This window comes from Leguminivora glycinivorella, chromosome 20 (assembly GCF_023078275.1).
Source record: "Leguminivora glycinivorella isolate SPB_JAAS2020 chromosome 20, LegGlyc_1.1, whole genome shotgun sequence".
NCBI classification, from domain to species: domain Eukaryota; kingdom Metazoa; phylum Arthropoda; class Insecta; order Lepidoptera; family Tortricidae; genus Leguminivora; species Leguminivora glycinivorella.
This window is the reverse complement of record NC_062990.1, coordinates 1,938,239-1,964,244: the sequence shown is the minus strand read 5'-3', so window position 1 is coordinate 1,964,244 and position 26,006 is coordinate 1,938,239. Positions and strand designations below refer to the sequence as shown.

The following is a 26,006-nucleotide window of genomic DNA, read 5'->3' as shown; positions in this document are numbered from 1 at the left end:
ATAATTTTTTTACCCTTAAGCCCCATTTAGATGGTACGAGTTTCTCGCCCGTTTTGGTCGAGAAACTCGTATGACATTATCGTATGCGATAATCGCCTGGCGATTATCGTACGAAAACGTTTACATTGGTGCGAGAAATAAAAACTCGCATACGAGTATCGTATGCGATACTCGCCAGGCGATTATCGCCAGGCGAAATAGTTTAGACGGAGAGTTGAATTTTCGGGAAATATTTCCATAACATTTCTCGACTCGTCTAAACCGGTTCTCGTATGACATTTCTTCTCGAACGTGCGATTATCGCACGAATTGGAGCGAACCGATTTTCATGCGAGTTTTGCCTGTCAACTTGCGTGCTTAGTTGCTAATTAATTAATTATAAACACATATATTACATGCTTTTTTATAATGTTGGATATAATTTACTTTGGATTTATTTGAATTTAAGAGGAATAGTACCCAATAATATTAAAAACACTATAAAATATTTATGACGGTCTAAATAATAATTATATAATAGGGAAAATAATGAATTCGACCGTAGCGTTACCTAGTTAATAAAATCTTGGTTGCGATACTTGCTATTAGGTTTAGGATATTATTGAACATAAAATATAGATAAGATTTATTTTAAATGATAGCATTCACTATATAATATTGATAATGATAACCCTAATTTATTTTTGGCTTTAGCTGTTACTGAGAGTTAGCTGTAAATATAAAAATACCATGGTTTCTGTTTCTAGATAAAGAGAATTAATTTCGACTGTAGCGCATAAACTCGTATACGATTCTCGCATACGTGTTTTGTTTACACGGAGACATACAAACATCAAAGGTGAGGCGATTATCGCCTCCTCCCGAGCGATATCGTACGCATAGTTTACATGATACGATATTTTTTCTCGTACTTCGATAATCGTACGTTCGAGGCGAGAAACTCGTACCATCTAAATGGGGCTTTAAACTTAACATCACAGTTGTGTTGGAAAACTTTTAGCTAATTTCATGGCGTACAACATACAGACAATATCATATCAATGATTGTACAATTATTGTTTAACATGGGTATAAATATTAGTACTTTTGGCTCTGAACAAATTTGATCATACAATAAAATAGTAATAGTAATTAAAATACGAATGAAATGCAATGTACAAGTGTGTATGGCTTTCATCTGCTTTAGATGTTGCTGCTTGTCTCATAGGAACATTTTCAGTTACAAACTGAAGGTATTTATCCAACCCAAGCTTTTTCCTGTGTGTGCCTACTAAAGTAGGCAAAGTGGGTATAATTCAGAATAACATTGGATATTTTCTTTGTTTTTCCAAAAACTTCCTTAAATTTTGGCTAGGATTGATAACATGACACTATGTTAGCCATTGAAGCTTCTTAATCCTATGAATCACAACGAACGCATGAAATAGACATTCTAGTATTTTCTTTCAGTCATCTTTATTAAACACATCATATATATTCAGACGGGCGATGGCTGAAAAATAATACCAGTATGTATATCTCATGCGTTTGTTATGATTAATAGGAATGAATAGCTTGAATGGCTAACATAATCTCATGTAATCAATCCATGCCAAAATTTAAGGAAGTTTTTGGAAAAATAAAGAAAATATCAAATGTCATTCTGAATTATACCCACTTTGCCTACTTTAGTAGGCACACAGGAAAAAGCTTGGGTTAGATAAATACCTTCAGTTTCTAACAGAAAATGTTCCTCCGAGACAATCAGCGATATCTAAAGCAGATGAAAGCCATACACACTACTACATTGCATTTCATTCGTATTTTAATTACTGTATGATCAAATTTGTCCAGAGCCTAAAGTACTGATATTTATATTAATTATACTCATGTAAAAAATTAATTGTACGATCATTGATATGTTATTATCTGTATATTATAAGCCATGAAATTAGCTAAAAGTTTTCCAATACAACTGTGATATTAAGTTTAAGGGTAAAGAAATTACAATAGAAAGTTTATTTTATATTATCAGTGTATGATGCATTTTGTCCAGCACTTACTGTATTTAAAAACAATTTTGAGTAAAAATAATATAAAAGAAAATATAATGAATTTAACAGATTCTTTTGTCGCCTTTCCTTCGAATTGTGGAGAGCATCATGATTCATTTAAACATTTTTTCACTAAAACTACTAATAATGTATTAATACATAGTTGGTGTCGCTCTGTAAATAGAATTTTGTCGAGGAAGCAAACATATACAGAGAACGACGATCCTATTAAAAAAAGTGCTCAAATTTATTACAATATTCATAAAAATAAGAAATAATTATTTATATTAATATTAATACTTAAAATTGCAAACGGGACTCGCGAGTAACTATGTTTTTAAACTAATTTCCGTTGTTTGAAGGACGGCTTTGTCCCCGTGGCCTCGGAAAAGACAAGTCAAGAAGTCTTCTCCCAGACTACATGAACAACGCCGTTCTTCAAACGTCGTCGATTGGTTTAATCATCAATCATTCTATTTATCAATGATAACATTGAAATAATTGTGAAGGCTCGTTAAGTTTTAATGAAAATAAGTATATTTAAATTTCTGTACCTCAAAAACTATGTTTTTAACAATATTTGGTTATGCAAAATGTCATTTACTTTTGTCCTCCTAAGGCCTTATTTTGTTACTCAATAAAAGTTCAAAATTAATTTTGAATTTGTACAAAAATTTGTACACATAACACGAGGACTGAGATGACTATAAAAAGAAGTTAATGTGCTTGCATTACTTGCCATTTTTATTTCGGTTTTGGCGTAGAGCTCCTCTTGTAAAGACTGTACACGATAAAATCCGGCCATGCATAATATGGAATATTTTTTCACCGAATCCACATTTTGAAGTAATGTTTGTACTTTTATTAACCAGTATATCTTAAACTATGTAATAATAGTAGCTTTTCGTCGTGATGCATGAGTATGTGTGAGTTTCGCCGAATATAGTGCAAAGTACATTTCAATTTTTTTGTCCAGCGTTTTTTGACAATCTTCACAGGCTTCCTATCCCACTTTTCACAATTGTAGTTATATTTTTAAAAGCTGTTTTACACGCATTAGAATGTCATCATACCAAAAAAATAGTTATTGTAACTCATTTCGACATTTAGGAGTCAGGAAGACTTTCTACTCCAAGCACTGAAAGTTGTTTTTATATGGGAAAGCCAAAAAGTGTCAAAAAGTCGAACTCAGCAAAGTTAGAAAACCTCAGAACTTACTTAATCTTATTACAATCAGAAAAATGTTTACTATTGTGGAATCAGTAGGTATGTCATCAGTTATATTTTGGCTAATATTATTGAACATTAAAAAATCTTTGAAAGTTTTGTAAAGACTGCCAGAAGACAGTGGACAAAAAATACTGGTACCATGAGATATACACTGCTAAAATTCATAGACCAACTAACGTTATGGTATGTTTATATCTTTAATTTGTAGGTTGATATCCACAAATTATATGGAAACGGTCCTGCTTGAAAATTCACTTTCTATTAAAAGATTTGCCATATTATGTTTGGCCAGATTTTATCGTGTACAGTCTTTATTATAGACGTTAAAATTTCGTGAGACTGCTGCGACAGGTTTCGGGCCAATTTCCTCTTGTATTAGTGATTTATTTACTATTAGCACACTTATTGTTAATTATTTTACCCTGTCATGTAATACAATAATAATTTAAATCCTGACCAGAAATGACTATGACCGACGCTGTTATTGTGATGCATGCGGTGACAATTCAGCATAATACCTATGAAGAAAATAGTTTTTATGAAATTCCGCAACAAGGTGCCTAGTCATGTATTTCTGGTCAGGCTTGCTTGTGTAAACATTATAATATGTGATCAAACAATAAATTGAACATCAATCGGCACATATTGATTTTTTTTTACTTTTTCATGACTGCCCCTTGACTGTGTAGTCACCTATAATGAGATGTTTTGTTTTTACATTTTATTGTCTGCAACAATATTATACGAAATAAAAACGCGATGATATTATTGTAGTCAATAAAATAAAAAATAAATACATCTCATTGTTGGTGACTACGAGAGCCCGGAATGTAATAATTATAGGTAAACATGTGTGCGTGCACACATACATAAGATTTAGTATAGCAAAAACACGCTTGGGGCGCTTGCATCAACGTGCGTCCACGTTTGGTCGAGAGATGGCTCTCTTTTTATAATACTATTATTATACTCTTTGGTTTGTGCGACTCCCCCCTGTACCACGATCGCGCCGGGAGCGTGATAGCTGTCGCTATACTGTCGTTTGAGCGCTTGGTACGGGAATCATGCAGTGTTGCGGTTGCCACCAAAACATCTTAAAAGGAGAAGCGGCGGTGACATGTACTTCAAAAACATGTAAGAATACGTTTCACGCGGCATGTGTCAAAGCCGAGAAGTTATTAAAAACAGACGAAATTAAATCATGGATCTGTCCCAATTGTGCAGCTAGGACGAGAAAGGGTGGGGACAACACACATACTCCAGTCCGACCAATGACGGACAACATTACGCAACGAAAAAAGATCCCCCAGACTGTGACCCCTGCTGATGACGACGTTGTCACGCCTATGGACCCTCTTCAATCTCTTTCTTCGGAAATGAGCCGACTCCATGAGACCATTGCGGGACTGCGAGTAGACTTAACAACCCGTCTAGACGAACTAAACTCAAAGCTGGCGAGTTACGAGCAGCGGATTAGCTCGCTAGATACTCTGGAAAAGGAAAATGCGCTTCTCAAGGCCACCATCGCTAGCATGCAACAAAGAATAACAACCGAAGCTCAGAGCCACCTGAGGAATGAGTTAGAGATCTCTGGCCTTGAAGAGACCCCGGGTGAAAATCCCTATCATTTAGCTATGACCGCAGCCGTGAAGATTGGCGTTGAACTACACGATTCGGACCTCAGCTACGTGACAAGGGTAGGGCCTAAACTTAGACCCCAAAATATTGATGACCAGGATAACGAAACCCCCCTGCGACGCCCTTTAGTAGTATCTTTCACTCGGCGAGTTAAACGGGACGAGTTTTTGAAACAGGCGAGGGCCCGCCGCTCCGTAAAAAGCAAAGATATAGTAGGTGTCCTGGGGTCCGATCGTACGGTCTACGTGAATGAAAGACTCACCGCCGAGGGTCGGCGGTTATTTCGTAACGCTAGAACATTCGCGTCCGACCATGGATATAAATACTGCTGGGTCAATCACGGAACCATATTCATTAGAAAGAAAGACGCAAATGCTGGTAGCCCCGCCATACGAATCAACTGTGATGACGACCTCAACGGCCTCCTCCGCACGGCAAATCCACCGCACCCCGACTCATCCTAACTGGCTTTTCTATGACATTACTTACCGGTCACTACTCAAATTGGCTTTCCTTGTAAATAGTCTCTCATTTTTGTATAACCTACAGTTTTATAATTATTTGTTTTTTACGTTAAACACCTATACTGCGCTACACTCAAATCACCAACACACTTACTTACACACTTTTTCACAACATAGCTTGCTGAATTTTATTATAAAAACCAAAATTAATACTAACACTATCGCACAATTTTCAAACGGTGTAAGCAAATTAAATCTATTTTTAAAAGTGGCAATATTAACCATCCTGTTATGTAAAAAAACTTTTTTCCCAAATTTATACCCCTGGATACCCTAAGTCTTTTAAACAATATTGATAATTCTTTTACGAGCAGTTGCCACAATATAACGACTTTGGAAAATTGTTCGTATATAATTTCCAAATATAATATGAAAATATTAAGTTTAAACATTAGAAGCATCCAAAAAAACTTTGTTAACTTCACGATTATGCAACAAAGGATGAAAATAGACTTCGATGTTATTGTTTTGAGTGAATGCTGGTTGAATGAGTATTCGGTTCCGGGAGTTATTCAAGGGTATACGTCATTCTACTCAAAAAAATATATAAACAAATCGGGAGGTGTTGCGATCTACGTTAGGGATAAATGGTCACCACTTTTTTCGGAGCTAGACATCGAAGAGGCAAATTGTATTATGGTAGAGGTCCCAAATTGTTTTAAAGTAATAGCTGCATACAGATCCCCTAGCTTCAAAAATCCTGACCGTTTTATTTCGTCACTTGACGCAATACTTAAAGATATTGGCTCTTCACCTTGCCTTGTATTCGCCGGTGATATTAATCTGGATATCCTGAGCGAAGCATCTTCTGACTCCCACGTTTTGGATTACTTAAATGTTCTGTCTGAACATGGACTCTTTCCTAGCATTGATAAAGCCACCCACGGAAAAACATGCCTGGATCACTTATTCACACCAGCTAATATCCAAACTGAATCTATTATCTGTACGGCTGATTTAACTGATCACGACATTACTATGGCAGGTCTTTCCGTTGAATTTCATTTAAAAGAAAAACCCACCCGTGTGAAAAATATAATTGATTATGAATCTATAAAGTCAGAACTGCAAACTGTTGACTGGTCATCTATACTGAACGATAATAATCTAGACAACGCTGTGAATTCATTCTCCACCATCATTTCTAACACTTTAGCGAAATATTCGAAAACCGTCAAAGTAAGCCGATCCAAGTTCTCTATTCACCCTTGGATGACACCCGGGCTCATCAAGTGTTCTAGGCACAGAGACGCATTACACGCACAATACCGAAAGGACCCCAATAATGAACTAAAAAGGCGTATTTACACCCGGTACAGAAACTTTTATACCCGCCTTGTTAGAAGGTTAAAATTTGAATTCGATAATAAGGAGTTAGCTCAAAACAAACATGCACCTAAAAAACTCTGGGATACAATTAAGCGAATCACTCACAGAACTAAAAAAAGGACTTCAGCCGACGATCTATTGAGAACTAAGTCATCTGTAGAAGAATCTCTCGATTACTGTAACGCATATTTTTCAACTGTGGGCTCAAGTCTTGCGGGATCTATTTTATCCAAAACAAACGTAACCCAGGAAACTCTTGCCTCAAATTTCAGTATTAGTTCTTCTCGCAGCCCATCCTCGTCCTTTTTCATTGAGGGCACTAACCAACATGAAGTCTACAGCCTCATTCAAGCCCTAGACACCACTAGCTCCCCTGGAATGGATGGTATAAATAATAGACTCCTTAAGGAAATTGGTAGCGTCATATCTGAACCTTTAGCTGCAATTTTTAATCTCAGTATATCCACGGGTATGTTTCCGCAAAATTGGAAAACAGCTACTGTTATCCCAATCCATAAAGGTGGACCCAAGGATATACCCAGTAATTACCGACCCATTTCTCTTCTCCAAGCTTACTCTAAGTTACTAGAACGTATAATTAATAAAAGATTAATAAAATTTCTAGAAAAACATAATCTTATCTCTGATCAGCAATACGGTTTTAGGCAAGGGAGGTCCACGGAGGACGCCGTTACACGTTTGACTGAGACGGTCGTCTCCCATTTGGATGAGGGCCAAAACTGTATCGGCGTCTTCCTGGACCTCGCCAAGGCTTTTGATACGGTCTCTCTTCCCATCTTGCTTCGTAAGTTGGAATCCCTCGGAATACGAGGTTGTGCTCTTAAATGGTTTCAGAGCTACTTAAGCGACAGGGACCAGTGTGTCAGTATCAATAGACTTCATAGCCAAAAAGAACGGGTTTCATTTGGAGTCCCACAGGGAAGTATACTTGGTCCCACCCTCTTTTTGGCTTACATAAACGATATAACATCGGTGCACCTTAAAAGTGGCAATATCCTGTGCTACGCAGACGACACCGCTATAATTTTTCATGGTCAGTCTTGGGAAAACGTCCACGATATAGCCACTTCTGGTCTCAGAAATATATCTGCATGGTTGAGTCAAAACCTTCTAACCTTAAATACTGGAAAAACTCAGTTTATATGTTTTCACAAAACCGCTCGATCTATGCCCCCTTCCTCAATTACGTATCTAAAAATACATAATAATGATTGTCGCTCCACTGATCATATGTGTAGCTGTGGCAAGGTATACAAAACGAGCTCAATTAAGTATCTCGGAGTAGTGTTGGACGAAAACTTAAATTTCAAAAAGCATGTATGTCTCACAGCAGCACGAGTTCGCAAACTAATTTATACAATGAAACTACTCCGAGACGCTACCAGTGGACACCTCTTAAAAACAGTATATTTTGCCTTGTGCCAATCTGTCATAAACTACTGTATTCTTGTATGGGGAGGGATCGCAAAGACAACTCTTTTGATACTTGAAAGGGCTCAAAGAGCTGTCCTAAAGGTGTCCTTGCGTAAACCCCGCAGGTATCCAACTGTGGACTTGTACAGAGACGCCCAGGTCCTCAGCGTTAGAGGGTTGTTCTTGTTGCGGGCCGCCTTGCGCGTACATAAGACCACAATCAACCTCTCGTCGTATGAGGAGATGTTGTCGAAGAGAATTTTTAAAGTTCCCACCGCTGCAGTTAAAACCACTTTTGCTAAGCAATTCCCTAACTTCCTTCTGCCTTTTATTTACAACCAACTCGTCAAAGATATTGAGATTGGAAGCTGCACCGTCCTAGAGGCTAAAAAGAAATTGCAAGTTCTTCTGTTAACTTGGGATTACGATAAAACCGAATCAATACTTCATGTAATATCGTAATATCTTGGCTTGGACGCTTTTTACACACATATATGCATATTAACATACACACAAACTCACACACATACAACGCTCGCACGCACACGCACACGCACACACACACACACACACACACACACACACACACACACACACACACACACACACACACACATTCATTCCCCTTTCTGCACTTCACATACGCGTAGTTACATAGGTACTGCAATGTAATTTAAGTTAAATAGTTTAATACTAGTTTAATATTAACTAGAATAGTTTTAAAATTAATTAGAATAGGTACTTTTTGTTTGCATTGTTTCAAACCTAAGCCGCATGGCCTGTTAATCCGTAATTGCTTGGTTTCCACGGGACAGGCTTCGCCTAGTGTGGGACCATAGAACTAATTGTCTGTAAATCTTTATGTTAAATAAATATTTCATTTCATTTCATATCTAGACTTCGTAATGTCAGGATTTTTTTATGTCATCCGTTCGTAATTACAATTATTGATGAAAATCGTTCTAGAAATGATATTATTCAGTGGTTTTTTGATTGATTTCAATACTTTGTGAGTTTAATTAGTGTATAACAACATTTTAAGTGATGGTTAATGTGTAATTCCAGAGAAAATTGAGATAATGTTTTCCAGCAGTGTTTGTTTACATGATTGGATAAGTAAGCCTGTACTGAGTGTACATACTAAGATTTTATGATTATTTGTAAAAGGCTACTTATCAGTATGTGCATACAAAGAGCTAAATGTACTCTTATAATAATGTACATATTAGGCATATTAAGCCAAAAAATAATTATTACAACTTATTTTAATAATATTCAAGAACTTAGTTTAGTAAAGTACAGTAAAATATAATATTTTACTGTCCTTAATCGTAAGTTTTTAAGTCGTTTTTATAGCAAAAGATTTCTTCAGGGCATGATGCCATATCTAAGTTTCAATTACAAATATCCATAATACGGTACTGTAAAAATTGTTTTTTTTTTTATTAATGATAAGATGAATAGTAATATAGTGCCACTGGTAGAAATTAGTTAGTAGATGTGCAGGTTTAGAATGTGTAAAGAATAACCTAACCACAAAATTAAAATTTTGAAAAAACCCCCGACATAGTGGACCGATTTTTTTTTTTATTATTATAAATGGGCTTACTCTTGACCACAGACTAGCCAAAGGCAAAGACGTGGCGTGAAACATGGCTAAGAACGCTCCCGACTAACTCAGCTTTCAAACAAAAAAAAACTAAATCGAAATCGGTTCATCCGTCCGGGAGCTACGATGCCACAGACAGACACATACACAGATAGACATACAGACAGACAGACACGTCAAACTTGGACAGTGTTATGGAATAAGCGATCAAGCGACGGTTAGTTGAAATCGAGAAAATGAGCTAGAAAGATTTGAAATTTGAATCAGTTGTTGTAAGTTCATTTATAAAGCAAAAAAGTTAATTTTGACATTGAACCTATAACAGTGTTCATAATTTAAATTGATAAAAAAAATAACACCATAAGGTGGATGTACCACTGCTCGACAGGTTAAGGGAAAATATTTATGTGTTTCGTGATATTACGATAATTTACCCATCTATACAAAACATATCCATCTTTTTTGGGAGATGTGACCTTTAACTTTGTTAAATGCAATTAGTTTCATACAGTGATAATATAAAAAAATCTCAAAATTAAATAAAACATAAGTCAATACGCTTGTCCGAATAACTGACAGGTGCTTTTGCTGGCAGTCCTAATAGATGACATCTAAGTATGATTCAGGAAAAACAGTAAAAAACAAGTGTTTTGGGTTATAATTTACTACAAAATTAAATAATTTAATAAAAAAACGTATTCTGTTGATAACATTTACTTTTTACGTGTTACATTTATGTAATAAAATATGTAATTTACATTTATGTAATTTCTTTGCTGCCGAGGCGATGGACGAACCCCTTAACACATCTTCTATGGCCTTTTCTAAGTCTTCTTGAGAATATCTCTTCCACTGACCTTTATCAGGCGGCATTTCTGAAAATATACCCAAAGTTTTGTGAAAAATGACATGTCAAGCACTACCCAAAGAAATTATACAGATTTCACTACATTTAACGAGAAAACATATCAATAAAACCGTAAAAGATATACAAAAAACTGTCTATGTGCATGTAATTTGTTTTTTTCAGTAAAGTTAATGTGACTTACAGAAAAATATGCTGATAATATGAAACTGTAAACGATTCGTTTTGGCTACTTTAATCGTGATATCCTGAAAAAACGGCTCGACAAACATTGGGACTTGGAAAATAACGTAACAGTCCCAATAAATGCCAGCCGTGTCGAGTTTTAGACTTGCGACGGTTTTCAGTCCTAATAAATGACACGCTTGTTTATCACAGTAACAATGAACGAAATCGACATTTAATTACTTAAATATCTTCCCGCACATTCTAGCACCAACACAATTATAGAATATGTTCACAACTTACCGTGAAAGTATTTCAAATAAGTCAGCAAATACGAGCAAAGCTTTACCAAATCGCTAACAAAATTGAGAGATTGATTGCTCATGACAATGTCATCACATATATTATTCATTAATTGAAAAAAGTTTCTATATTTTATAATATGGCGTATGAAATGTGAAGGCTACAAACATTTCTCATCTAATAAATCTAATTGCGATGAATGTAACGGTAATCTTATCTTATTAATCGCTATTTAAACCATGGGTGACGAGTACTAGTACCGCGTCGAGCACTAGTACATCCACCTTACCTATTCAAGTTTCGAAGTTATTAACGTTTTTCCGCTTGATTCTTTATTGAACTAATACTGCGATGAGGTTAATTTATTTCGCCGTAGCGTACTATGAGACATATTTTGTCGCTTGATTCTTTAATGCAAATTTTTAGAGGTAAAGTGAATACTGGAATAAAATAAAATTCCATATATTTGAGTAAATAGTGCTATTGTAAATAAATTAACAGCAATGTTTTCCTCCACAATGATTAGGACTAATCCGTCTAACAATTTAGTTTTGTTCTGCAATCAACTTTTTTTTTTAAATGTCTTAAAAATCAGCATATATGGCAAAATTGGCATTGTAACTAATAATAATTCATTAGCACTAGCCAGGATTACACACATAATATATTATGATATAACAAAACCTCTTGATACTTAGTTCTCATTAAGCGAAATATCCTGCAATTTCAAATATGTAACAACGAATTAAACGACACCAATAGGGCGGTTAAATCGATATTGCGTTTATAAATGATCAAAACTTTAAACCAAAACGAATTAATAACATCTTTATGGCGTTTAACTCGATTTTGCGATTTAGAATAAACGCTTATTATAATTTGTAAAAGTAAATTTGGCGTTCAATTCGTTTTTACGTAACGACTTAGTACACAGGGCCATACAAATTTTAACGTGTCGCTTGATTCTACCCCTTAAAATAAGGCTGTAAGCATGATTTTTCAACAATGAAATAGTCAATACTATAGATTATCACATTTATATCCGAACTGCATTCATAACTTTTTTTTCGGATTTTGGCGCTTAGTTCGCTATTCCATAACACCGTCCACTTATAGTGTCCTCGCTTTTGCGTCGGAGGTTAAAAATAGGACATTCAAAAATTGAGACAAGAGACTTGATTATTTAAAAAATCTGTTAAAATTACCTCTGTATAAGATACAGCTCATTTTGATCGTTGACTCCTAGGTATCTGCCAGTGGTGATGTGCCGTATACGCATAGGATGTAGCCAGTTGATGAACCCACCGGCCCATTTTGTACGGGCCAGCTTATTTCCTTAGTAATAACTAATTGTAGAACATATATCAATTTTATTATGTTAAACTTACCTCTGTATAAGATACAGCTCATTTTGATCGTTGACTCCTAGGTATCTGCCAGTGGTGATGTGCCGTATACGCATAGGATGTAGCCAGTTGATGAACACACCGGCCCATTTTGTACGGGCCAGCTTATTTCCTTAGTAATAACTAATTGTAGAACATATATCTATTTTATTATGTTAAACTTACCTCTGTATAAGATACAGCTCATTTTGATCGTTGACTCCTAGGTATCTGCCAGTGGTGATGTGCCGTATACGCATAGGATGTAGCCAGTTGATGAAGCCACCGGCCCATTTTGTACGGGCCAGCTTATTTCCTTAGTAATAACTAATTGTAGAACATATATCTATTTTATTATGTTTACATACCTCTGTATAAGATACAGCTCATTTTGATCGTTGACTCCTAGGTATCTGCCAGTAGTGATGTGCCGTATACGCATAGGATGTAGCCAGTTGATGAACCCACCGGCCCATTTTGTACGGGCCAGCTTATTTCCTTAGTAATAACTAATTGTAGAACATATATCTATTTTATTATGTTTAATTGTTTACATACCTCTGTATAAGATACAGCTCATTTTGATCGTTGACTCCTAGGTATCTGCCAGTGGTGATGTGCCGTATACGCATAGGATGTAGCCAGTTGATGAACCCACCGGCCCATTTTGTACGGGCCAGCTTATTTCCTTAGTAATAACTAATTGTAGAACATATATCTATTTTATTATGTTTACATACCTCTGTATAAGATACAGCTCATTTTGATCGTTGACTCCTAGGTATCTGCCAGTGGTGATGTGCCGTATACGCATAGGATGTAGCCAGTTGATGAAGCCACCGGCCCATTTCGTTCGAGCAAGCTCGAGGCGCCAGAGAGACCGGGCTTGGGACATCACTGAACCGCCTTCGTATACCACTATGCTGTGAACAAAAAAGAATAAAATTTTAAAAATGTCTTTAGCTGAGCATTTCTTTTTTTTTTTTTTGCCAATATTTTTTTTTATTGTTTTAGGGAATTTTAGGTCAATTGTACTCAGAATCACGAGTGAGTTACTTTCAATCTCACTGGGAGACAAAAAGTGTCCCAGAATTTCCATACATTTTTGTTACTTTCCTCTTTTGTTACCCCATATAACATGTACGGAAAATGGTAACAAAATAAGAAAAAATCGGATGGGACAATTTTTTTAACTACTAGGATTGAAAAGGCTAGTAATTCTGAGTAGAAATAGTGCTCAGCTACGAAAAGTTTATTAACTTATACAAATTCTACTACACAATTTTTTAACAGTTTTTGTTAATTCAATTTTCTTTATAAACTGAAATAGATACCATTCACTAAAGAAAAGCGATCAAGCCCACTGGTGGCGAAGCCGGGAATCGAACCCGCGATCGCGGCTGACGTGCTAAACCACTACACCACCCCGAGGTACCCGACGAAATTTCTCTAATGTATGTTATCTCTGAAGGCTAGGCGCCTTTGACCAACTCTAAGGGCGAGCAATGTGTGCTTGCATCTCCTATATGAATCCTTTTGCAGGATTACGATATAGCGAGAGAGATGGTGCTGTAATAATATTTTACCATCTAAATAAAAGCATTCAAATAAGCTTCTGTGCACCTTCGGTGTTCCAAGTACTAGGTATAGTGGAAGAATCTCAGTACATCTCCACCGAATACGTATCCAACGTATATCATACACTAAATGTGTCTTATGGAACTTTTCAGACTTAAGACTAATTTCGGGTGCCATGGATTACCACTTAAGAGTAAGCCTAGTGTCTTATGGAGCTTTTATTTATTTATTTAAACTTTATTGCACAAATTATCACTAAAATGTACAAATGGCAGACTTAACGCCTTAAGACATTCTCTACCAGCCAAGCATTGGGCAAAACAGAGATAGTTTTCAAACTTTAGACAAACGGATGGCATGGATTACCATTCATACCTTTCGGTCTATCTAATGCTCCAATTCTACCATACAGAGTGGGGCCTGTAACAAAGGCGAAGAATTGAACTGTAGGCTATTCTCCTTATACTGATCAACATTTGTTCAGTGACTTTTAAAAATTATGAAGTCTTTAAATTTTTAATTTTTCATACAAAATAAATATTAGCTTCAATGTACGCCATTATTGTTGTCATTGACGTTGTCTGTCACACTTTAGACTTAACACAATTCGCAATACATTACCTCTTAGAAAAAACTTTCAAGGGTGATAAAAATCAAAATACAAGTTATTTTTAAAAGTCGCCGAACAAATGTTGATCAGTGTAGGGAGAGTGGCCTGGGGTTCGATTCTTCGCCTTTGTTACAGGCCCCACTCTGTATAAATAAAACTATCAAATACTTACTTCTGCCCCCCTTCTGTGCTCCAAGTACTAGGTATAGTAAGACACTCGTCACCCCCATGGAAGAATCTTAGTACATCTCCACCGAAGACATATCCGACGTATTTCATTCGCGATATGCCGGTGCCGTACGGTTGGACCGACCAGTGGGTCACGTGGAAGGACGCGTTGACTATTGATACTTCGTTCTCTTTGGTTGTGTGCTGAAAATTAATAGAAATAAAATGAATATACCACATACATTTAGGGTAACCGTTGTACGATTATCATATGTCGTCTTTATTATTAAAAGGGATACAAAGCAAAGGGTTCAAATGGGCGACTAAAATGAAAACACTTCTTAAACCGATAGCATGGTCGCGCAATAAACGATAAAACACCAGGCCGTCCCTATCGCACTTACAAATAGTGCGAAAGGGACGGCCAGATGTTACTCTTATATCATTTATCGTGCGACCATGCTTACCTGAATTCAGAATTCACGAAACACCATGAATTCAGTTAACAGTTTGTATAAATTACTCTTATCTACGACAATAACTAAATCTAAACTGTGTAATAAAGTAGGTATGGTAAAATAATTAATGAAATGAATGCAAAAAAAACTTCTTGGTTCTCAAGAAAATACTCCAAAAACAAACAATTGTTATCCGTTCGGTTTAAATCGGAATAATTGTATATACTTATTTTTGTTGACGATTCTTATTGGGAGATATTATTTTTACATTGAAATTTAATAATGACATTATATTTTCATCTTTTATCTTTGTGTGTGACATTCCTTTAATAATCGATTTGTATTTTGATTTGTAAGTATTTACATACTTATGTTAATTAATTTTTAATTTTATTTTTTATTAATTTGTTTTTATTGTTAAATTTTGGAAAATGACAACCCTTATTGGGGGACACAATATGATGATTTATTATTAATATTATTCCTGTTATCTCTAAGTTTTTAATTTTATGACGATCATGATGGGAATTCTTATATTTTTGTACAGAAACGCAAACTTATATTGTAATTTTTTTCGTGAAATAAATCATCTATCTATCTATAAGCGATGTAAACAGAGTGATTGGGCCACTAGAGACCATAATTAAATCATTATTAGACTAATGCTTTCTTTTTAGGGTTCCGTAGTCAACTAGGAACCCTTATAGTTTCGCCATGTCTGTCTGTCCGTCCGTCCGTCCGTCCGTCCGTCCGTCCGCGGATAATCTCAGTAACCGTTAGCACTAGAAAGCTGAAATTTGGTACCAATATGTATATCAATCACGCCAACAAAGTGCAAAAATAAAAAATGGAAAAAAATGTTTTATTATGGTACCCCCCCTACATCTAAAGTGGGGGCTGATATTTTTTTTCATTCCAACCCCAACGTGTGATATATTGTTGGATAGGTATTAAAAAATGAATAAGGGTTTGCTAAGATCGTTTTTTGATAATATTAATATTTTCGGAAATAATCGCTCCTAAAGGAAAAAAAAGTACGTCCCCCCCCCTCTAACTTTTGAACCATATGTTTAAAAAATATGAAAAAAATCACAAAAGTAGAACTTTATAAATACTTTCTAGGAAAATTGTTTTGAACTCGATAGGTTCAGTGGTTTTTGAGAAAAATGTGGAAAACTACGGAACCCTACACTGAGCGTGGCCCGACACGCTCTTGGCCGGGTTTTAACTTACCAAATATCTCTCCGTAGCGACAGACACGAGGATAAGGTCGTCACCCACTCGCACCTTCTCACCCTCAGATCTGTATTCAAAATAAGGAATGACATAGGACTTAGCACCAGCAGTAATAGGCTTCCATAGAAAAAAAATTTCTAAACATCACAGATGTCATATATACCATAGATCAAGCAAACGTATCTACTTAGCGTGTCAAATGAACTCAGTGAAATCCACTGAGTTGTCCGTCTTTACTCGCAGCTTGCAGCTTTCGGGCGTCAATTTTTGTAAGTTGAAGTCAACCAAAACATAAAAAATGCCTCGTTATTTACGTGATATTCAATTGCAACAACACAAAAATTATGAACAATCAAGAGCCTGAGACGGGTCTCTATTGGTTCCCATAATTTTTTTAGTCCGATTTTTACAATCCATAACGTTGTTAGTCATAATTTTTAATAGTCATATTATCATTAGTCATAAAGTTGAATGTCAGAAATGGGAGGTCAGATTTTTGCAAGTCATCATTATTGTTAGTCATAAACATTGTTTGGCATAATAATCAAATTGCATTTTGTATTATGGACATAATGTTGAAAGCAATAAACATGTTTGTCATAATTGTCGTAAAGTATATTTTCGCAAGTAATAATGATTACTGTCCACATTAACTTTAATCATAACATTCAATGGGATCTATATTATTTTTCATTATAAGGAACACAAGGTAACTAACGAACCTACCCGAGAAATGAAAATTTTCTCGTTGGGCTCACTGATTTTCCCGCTATTTCGTCTTTTACATGTTATGTGTTTAATTTTTTCATGTCGCTTTTAAGAATATTAGGCCCCGCCAGCGATTGCGGGGCTCCTATTTCTGCTCTGAATGACACAAGGTAACTAACGTACCTACCCGAGAAATGAAAATTTTCTCGTTGGGCTCACTGATTTTCCCGCCATTTCGTCTTTTACATGTTATGTGTTTAATTTTTTCATGTTGCTTTTAAGAATATTAGGCCCGGCCAGCGATTCGACGGAGCCTCGCTATGCGGGGCTCCTATTTTTGCTCTGAATGACACATGGTAACTAGCGAACCTAGCTGAGAAATGAGGATTAAAATACTCAATGAGCTCACTGATTTTCCCGCCATTTCTTCCTTTGCATGCTGATTTTTGTAGTATTCGGCTTCGTCAACGAGTAGAAGGGGGGCAGGGGTCCTATTTCCGTTCTAATGGACGCGAGGTAAATGCGGACTACCAATAAAGTCATAAGGTATAATGTATCGATTGTCCACATTTTCGTTAGTCATAATTTGGTTTTTCTCAAAAACGCGTAACTTTTCAGGATTGCCATAAAACAAACCTAACCTAACCTATCTATAGGTGACCCTAATGAAACCGTTTCAGAATTATAATTTGGTTTTTCTCAAAAACGCGTAACTTTTCAGGATTGCCATAAAACAAACCTAACCTAACCTATCTATAGGTCACCCTAATGAAACCGTTTCAGAATTATGACTAATGATAAACTAGCTAACAAAGGGATCCGTTTTAAATGTTATATTCATCAACTTTCTTGATTCTAAGATTATAGTATTCTATAATATGGGTTGTTAACGTTAGAACTATAAACGTTATTCGTAACAAAGATTATGACTTATGAGGTTTATGCCTTAAAACTGTATGCAGAACAATCAGTAGGGCTTCAAAAATTATGCCTAGTAATATTTCTGGATAATTATTGTTATGCCTTTCAATTTTATACTCATCAACTTTATGACTTTTAAGGTTATGGCATCCAATATTATGGGTTGTTAATGTTAGTACCATTAAACATTATTCGTAACAAAAATTATGACTAGTGATGTTTATGACCACAAAATATATGAATAACAACTTATGACTAACGAAATTCTGACCAAAAAGTTTATGGGAAAGAAAGGGGTCCCGCCTGAGACATATTTAAAATTACAGGCAAGAATCAACTTCAGTACAAAATTTGACACGCTCGGCCCCTATACAAATATATGAATTTGTTTCTTCTATCTAAATTAAGTTCTGTGCTAAACATGCTTTTCACTCATCGTCCTCCTTGCGTTATCCCGGCATTTGCCACGGCTCATGGGAGCCTAGGGTCCGCTTTGACAACTAATCCCAAGATTTGGCGTAGGCACTAGTTTTACGATAGCGACTGCCATCTGACCTTCCAACCCGAAGGGTAACTAGACCTTATTGGAATTAGTCCGGTTTCCTCACGATGTTTTCCTTCACCGAAAAGCGACTGGCAAATATCAAATGACATTTCGTGAAAAACTCATTGGCGCGAGCCGAGGTTCGAACTCGCGACCTCCAGAACGAAAGTCGCACGCACTTACCACTAGGCCACCAGCGCTTCGTCTTCGTCTAAACATGCTTTTCACTACAATCAATTAAAAGTACACTTTACCTTTGCTTGCTGGCTGGATGGAGAGTCCACCAGCAGGCTTCGCCTTGAGAATGCTCCTGAAGACCGACGTCGAAAGCCAGCTTGTCTTGAGACGACGATGTTGACAGACACGCTAGGTACTGAAAACAAAAAAAAAACGTTTAATGTGAAAAGTTGATCTTATACAGGGTGTAAATCAACTGGGCCATTTTTTTTCAAGGTTTTGTAACATGGGTAACATGGGTATTTACGCGATTCATACTCAAAATCGTGCGGTCTTTCGATCCTGATAGGAGAAAAAAAAATGTCCCTAGATAATCATACATTTTTCAAACCTTCCATTCCGTTACCGCCATACAAAATGTATAAAAAAATGATAACGGAATGGGAAAAAAACCTCAAATTAATGACCTATGATCCCTAGATCTTTAGAATTGAGGTAAAATATGAGTATTCGAACTTATTGGACACGGTGTATATCTGTGTGTTCAAACTACACTTACCATGTCACTGTTAAGATGCCTCAGTAGAATAGCATTGCCGTAAAGCAAGGTTCTGTGTCCAGACCCTGTGCCTTTACCCTGAAATCAACGATACATAAAAATATTTTATATGGTTCTATGGACTATGTAAATATTACCAAATTTATTAAAATACGGATATCGTTTAAAATTATTTATTTAAAATAGTTTAATTTAATAAAAATCAAGAGTGAACAGGCATCTTCTGGGCGAGCTCACTCCATCGTAGGCCACGTCTTTGTCTATGGCTAGTCTGTGGCCAAGAGTAAGCCCATTTATAATAAAATAAAAAAAAATAGTTTATAATAGTTTATTGCTTCCACATTGGGTTTTTTACAGATGTTCTTAATTAAACACTTTTTAATTTTTCTATTTAAACAAAGTTTCATTTACAAAAAGAAAATATTAGTTAAGTAAGATCAGAATTTAAAATTACATACATACATACATACATACAATCACGCCTGTATCCCATAAAGGGGTAGGCAGAGCACGTGAAACTACTAAAGCTTCAGTGCCACTCTTGGCAAATAAGGGGTTGAAAGAAAACGAAACTGTGACATTGCAGTGACAGGTTGCCAGCCTCTCGCCTACGCCACAATTTAACTCATATCCCATAGTCGCCTTCTACGACACCCACGGGAAGAAAGGGGGTGGTGAAATTCTTAACCCGTCACCACACAGGTAAAAAAAAACTATTAAAATTAAAAAAACTATTATTATTAAAATTAACTATTTAAATATAATGTTTATAATTAAGACTACGCAATAAAAGGAAATAAGGAGTACGTAGGGAAAGGATTATGGGTTCTAAGTAGCCTAGTCCAAAAACCAATAGAGAAGAGAGTTAGCTCATTAGATGATTAAATTAATTTTTATTAAGCAGAAACGTCTGCTAACGATTCTAAACATTTTTATATTAAAGGAAAAAACCCCAGACGTCACCCCAAGACGTGTGTACAAAAGGAAAGGCATGGAAAGATTTGCGAAGTCCGGCGTGGCTTCCGTAGCTCAATTGGTAAGAGCATTGCACGGATTGCAAAAATGGTGCGGGTTCAAGTCCCGCCGGAAGCGTAAATTTTTCCATTTTTTCCTTTAATATAAAAATGTTTAGATGATTAAATTAAGAATATTTCAGTTCTGCGATGTGTTTGTGAGTCTGTGTAGGTACTCTGTACACACAATGTCGTATTTTGGGTAAGATATCTATCAATTCTATTGGTTTTTGGATCATCTAAACGCATCCTGCATAGTCCTAAATATGGATTTGATACGTAATATAACGAGCAACACGAATGAAACATTCACCAATGAAAATTTTGAATGATTCACTGTTAGTTTCACTAGTTTGTGTCCAGGATATACACCGTAATATGATTTGTTTTTGTCATGATTGTCATGAAAATATTGAGAGCACGACAAAAATCACCATGTATATCCCGGTCAATACAGTTGAATTGATCAAAATGAAATATCGTGATAGTTGCCAAGGGTTACAATAGTTACTCGCCAAGAACACTAAACTAAATCGATTGTAAACACATACCGTGTTATTAAATTGAGATTAGAATAAAGTATGGTAAATTATAAAAAGTATGAAAAGTATGTTAATGAGAACAATACATTATCCCCCTAGTTATCAAGCCGATAAAGTTCGTTTGTCCCTTTCCGACATATTGGTGTGATACAAAGGGCTTAACGAACTTTATCGGCTTGATAACTTTAGTGCACGTTTACGAATAAGGGGGGTTGATAATTAGTAGATACCTAATGTTGTGTCAAAGACATATATAAATCCGTATAGACGGATAAAGTCTAAGAAAAAAAAACGTACCTCAGTAACATACAGAAAACGGTACGGTGGCCTAGATGGCATTACACCTTTGGGGTACGCTCAGCTAGATGGCGCTAATGTTAATATTTGATATTTTAACACATAGGTATCAAGCTAAGAATATGGGCCAAATTGTCAAAACTGAGGTTCAAAAGTTTTAAGCCTGTGTCAAGAGATGGCAGTCTATGCACTGTGATTACACATTTTACTTTGACAGTAACTCTCTATAATACTCGATCCTCTATGTGTTGTGCAAACGTATTCTTCTCCGCATTATATTAAAAGTATTTAATTTCATGAAACGATTTTTTTTTTCAAGTATTGACTAAAAATGTAAGGTAATCGTTAATAAAAAAAGGATGGCACAATAGTTGAAAGATGACGTGAAAACTTCTAGTAGCGATGAACAAAAAAAGAAAACTAGAAAAATATTTGAATATAACAAATAAAACGTAGAATTGATTATTAATGAAATGTAGAATTCTAATTAGTCATGAATAGTGAGTGTTTCTAGAATGATACAAGCAAATTTCAAAGAAAATTCATAAAAATCATTTTAATAAGAAAAAATTATTTTAAATTGGTATTAATAGAATGTAGAATTGAATATTAATAAAATGTATAACTGGATATTAATAAAATGTAGAAACAAATATTAACGAAATGTAGAATTAAATATTATTAGAATGTATAGTAATTAAATATTAATGTAGAATCAAATATTAACTAAATGTAGAATCGAATATTAATGAAATGTTGAAAAGAATTCTATAAATTCCAATTCAGATTTTGAATTTCCGTCACGCACGCTTATCAAGCTAAGAATATGGGCCAAATTGTCAAAACTGAGGTTCAAAAGTTTTAAGCCTGTGTCAAGAGATGGCAGTCTATGCACTGTGATTACACATTTTACTTTAACAGTAACTCTCTATAATACTCGATCCTCTATGTGTTGTGCAAACGTATTCTTCTCCGCATTATATTAAAAGTATTTAATTTCATGAAACTATTTTTTTTTCAAGTATTGACTAAAAATGTAAGGTAATCGTTAATAAAAAAAACCGGCCAAGAGCGTGTCGGGCCACGCTCAGTGTAGGGTTCCGTAGTTTTCCGTATTTTTCTCAAAAACTACTGAACCTATTAAGTTCAAAACAATTTTCCTAGAAAGTTTTTATAAAGTTCTACTTTTGTGATTTTTTTCATATTTTTTAAACGTATGGTTCAAAAGTTTGAGGGGGGGGGGACGCACTTTTTTTTCCTTTAGGAGCGATTATTTCCGAAAATATTAATATTATCAAAAAACGATCTTAGTAAACCCTTATTCATTTTTAAATACCTATCCAACAATATATCACACGTTGGGGTTGGAATGAAAAAAATATCAGACCCCACTTTACATGTAGGGGGGGTACCCTAATAAAACATTTTTTTCTATTTTTTATTTTTGCACTTTGTTGGCGTGATTGATATACATATTGGTACCAAATTTCAGCTTTCTAGTGCTTACGGTTACTGAGATTATCCGCGGACGGACGGACGGACGGACGGACAGACAGACATGGCGAAACTATAAGGGTTCCTAGTTGACTACGGAACCCTAAAAAGGATGGCACAATAGTTGAAAGATGACGTGAAAACTTCTAGTAGCGATGAACAAAAAAAGAAAACTAGAAAAATATTTGAATATAACAAATAAAACGTAGAATTGATTATTAATGAAATGTAGAATTCTAATTAGTCATGAATAGTGAGTGTTTCTAGAATGATACAAGCAAATTTCAAAGAAAATTCATAAAAATCATTTTAAGGGTGATTCTCTGTAAGGATGATCAACAAACAGTCCCCTGGCAATGATTTTTTGAAATATTTATTAATGAAATCCTAAATAGTTAATATAATTTAATAAAACCCATTTGCCTTAATTAAATTATACAAACTATTTCTGATTTTATAAATAAATGTTTTAAAAAATCATTGCCAGGGGACTGTTTGTTGAACATCCTTACAGAGAATCACCTTAATAAGAAAAAATTATTTTAAATTGGTATTAATAGAATGTAGAATTGAATATTAATAAAATGTATAACTGCATATTAATAAAATGTAGAAACAAATATTAACGAAATGTAGAATTAAATATTATTAGAATGTATAGTAATTAAATATTAATGTAGAATCAAATATTAACTAAATGTAGAATCGAATATTAATGAAATGTTGAAAAGAATTCTATAAATTCCAATTCAGATTTTGAATTTCCGTCATGCAGTTTACCGAATGATGTACTCACTAAGTTTTCTTTGCCCTGCAAGAAATGGCGGCGATACGTATATTATTCACAGGAGGTTAAACACGGTCATATACAGGGTGACTTTTACAGTGCACGATCTTACGAACCATTTTACGAAAAAAAAATTGTGTACTCAGCTCTGTAGAGAAAATTATACCACTAATTAGGTGCACAAAATCAATAGTTTTAATCAAATGTCTTGTGTACACTGTACAGACAGCTCTGCATACTATATACTATATACTTTTATGTCCATAACAAAGGAATGCTCAAAATCCTTTAGACATATGGCCTGAAAAGTTTTTAAATAATGCTTTTCTTTATTCTTTTTAGAGTTCCGTACCAAAAACGTACAAAAGGAACCCTTATGGTGCCGCTCTGTCCGTCCGTCGGTTTTAAGTTCATTAAAACTGAATCAATACATTTTGGGATGTTTTCATTAAACGACAAAGTTGCAGAGATTATAAATAATGTATTTTTAGCCCATATTCATAAAAAGATAACCTCATAAATTGAGAGCTTCGATTTATGATCTTAGGTGCGAATTTCAGTGAGGGCAACACAATTATTATACCGTACCTAGTCTAAATGTATAGTATGAAGGACATTATGTTGTGTACTTTTGTAAGTATGTATAACTTACATTTAGCTTCAGTGTGATCATCAATTTGTGTAACAATGTCCAAATATTTGTATCAATTTTACTTTTCATAAAAATAAAAATAAATGTGCACTGTAAACATTTTCACCCTGTACATAAAAAGTGCTAAACAATACAGATTTGCTATTTAAAATCTTTTTAGGTTAAACAAATTTTACATAAGACAAATTAGTTTACTGAAAATTATTTAAAGGACAGTACTTAAGGAGAACAAGTTATTTCACAGGTTTACATATTTGTGAAAAATGTACATACAGGGTGGTAAAGATGGGGTATACTTACGGTTTCGGAGCCGGCAGCTGTGACCAGCTCTTGTAGAGCTCGCACTGACAATGCCTGTAATGTAAATAAAAAGAAAACTTTAAATAATTATTAAAAATCAAATAGGCTACTTTCCTCCTAGTCAAATCAGCTTCTTTTTAAGAACTGTCAAAAATATTTTGAACGACTTGCTAATATGGAGTTAGTATGAAATCAAATTGAGTGACGTCACGGTCAACTGATTTACTTTATATATTTCTATCTGATTTATAAAATATAAATTGGAGTTAAAAATAACTTATGTCCTTGTTTTTTTTTTTATAATTATCTGATGCTTTATTTCGTGCATGGTATAAAATATTTTATTTTAAGTACCTACAGTCAAGTTGCCTATTAGTATTAAATATAAAGCCATATTTAAACATAAACAGAGATTATAGGACCAATATTTCTAATTTCTATATACAATAGTAGTCACACTTTACTCCCTAGATATTGTCATTTATTTACGAGGGCGACACTGAAAGTTTTTAGAACCGGTCACTTGTAAAGAATATAATGAATAATTTTTAAGAAAAAAAAACCGCCTTCCTTTGGGGTTCTGGTGATAAATACTTTCAAATGTTGGATTATGTTATCAATTCGTCTGTATATTTTTTAATGTTTGTTATTCGATATCTCCGTCATTTCTGAGCCAATTTTGAAATCTGGATGATTCTGAAGTACTTACAGATGAGAATGATTATCAGAACGGAACTCTAACCAGGGGCGGCTCACTCTTCATCAGCAGTTCCACTGCACCAAATGTCACTGTTCTGGACGTAAGTGCATGCTGTTCTTATAAAAATACCAAAGTTACTATAGTAACTGTAGTGTGCCGTTCAGATTTGAGGAGTTCCGTTCTGACCATCATCAGCAATTCCACTGCACCAAATATCACTGTTCTGGACGTAAGTGCATGCTGTTCTTATAAAAATACCAAAGTCACTATAAGTGTGCCGTTCAGATTTGAGGAGTTCCATTCTGACCATCATCAGGAGTTCCACTGCACCAAATGTCACTGTTCCGTACGTAAATGCATGCTGTTCCTTTAAAAACACAAAAATCACCATATGTATGCCTTTCAGATTTGAGGAGTTCCCTCGATTTCTCCAGGATCCCATCATCAGAACTGGGTTCTGAGAAAAATGGGACCAATCTGTATGCAATATACATTCAATCAAAAAAAAAAATTTTTCAAAATCGGTCTAGTAACGACGGAGATATCGAGGAACAAACATAAAAAAAAAAAAACAGACGACTTGATAACCCCTTCCTTTGAGATTTGGAAGGCGGTTAATAAAAAGTAAGTCTACATTTTAAAAATAGAACTCATTGACAATATATTGTGCGCCTTTCATTAATTTATCATTTCTTTTACGATTTGGCAGTAATATCAAAATTTTATGTTTAACTTCATTATGTATTT

At 35.0% G+C, this 26,006-nt stretch overlaps 1 protein-coding gene and 1 long non-coding RNA gene across 2 annotated transcripts in view; both read right to left on the bottom strand.

The window, feature by feature from the left end:
* Positions 1-26,006, bottom strand: part of LOC125236899 (ryanodine receptor) — a 302,209-nt gene that overhangs the window by 208,422 nt on the left and 67,781 nt on the right. Inside the window, exons 4-9 of the mRNA XM_048143817.1 lie at positions 24,560-24,613; positions 19,475-19,552; positions 18,993-19,111; positions 16,563-16,632; positions 14,876-15,075; positions 13,256-13,438 (exon numbers count right to left, since the gene is read on the bottom strand). Of these exons, the coding sequence (XP_047999774.1) occupies positions 13,256-13,438; positions 14,876-15,075; positions 16,563-16,632; positions 18,993-19,111; positions 19,475-19,552; positions 24,560-24,613 (704 nt within the window). The remainder of the gene's footprint in view (positions 1-13,255; positions 13,439-14,875; positions 15,076-16,562; positions 16,633-18,992; positions 19,112-19,474; positions 19,553-24,559; positions 24,614-26,006) is intronic.
* On the bottom strand, positions 10,496-11,195 carry LOC125237069. The gene is made up of 2 exons (XR_007178280.1): positions 11,131-11,195; positions 10,496-10,672 (listed from the first exon to the last, which is right to left on the bottom strand). It is a non-coding gene; the product is annotated as an uncharacterized LOC125237069 (long non-coding RNA).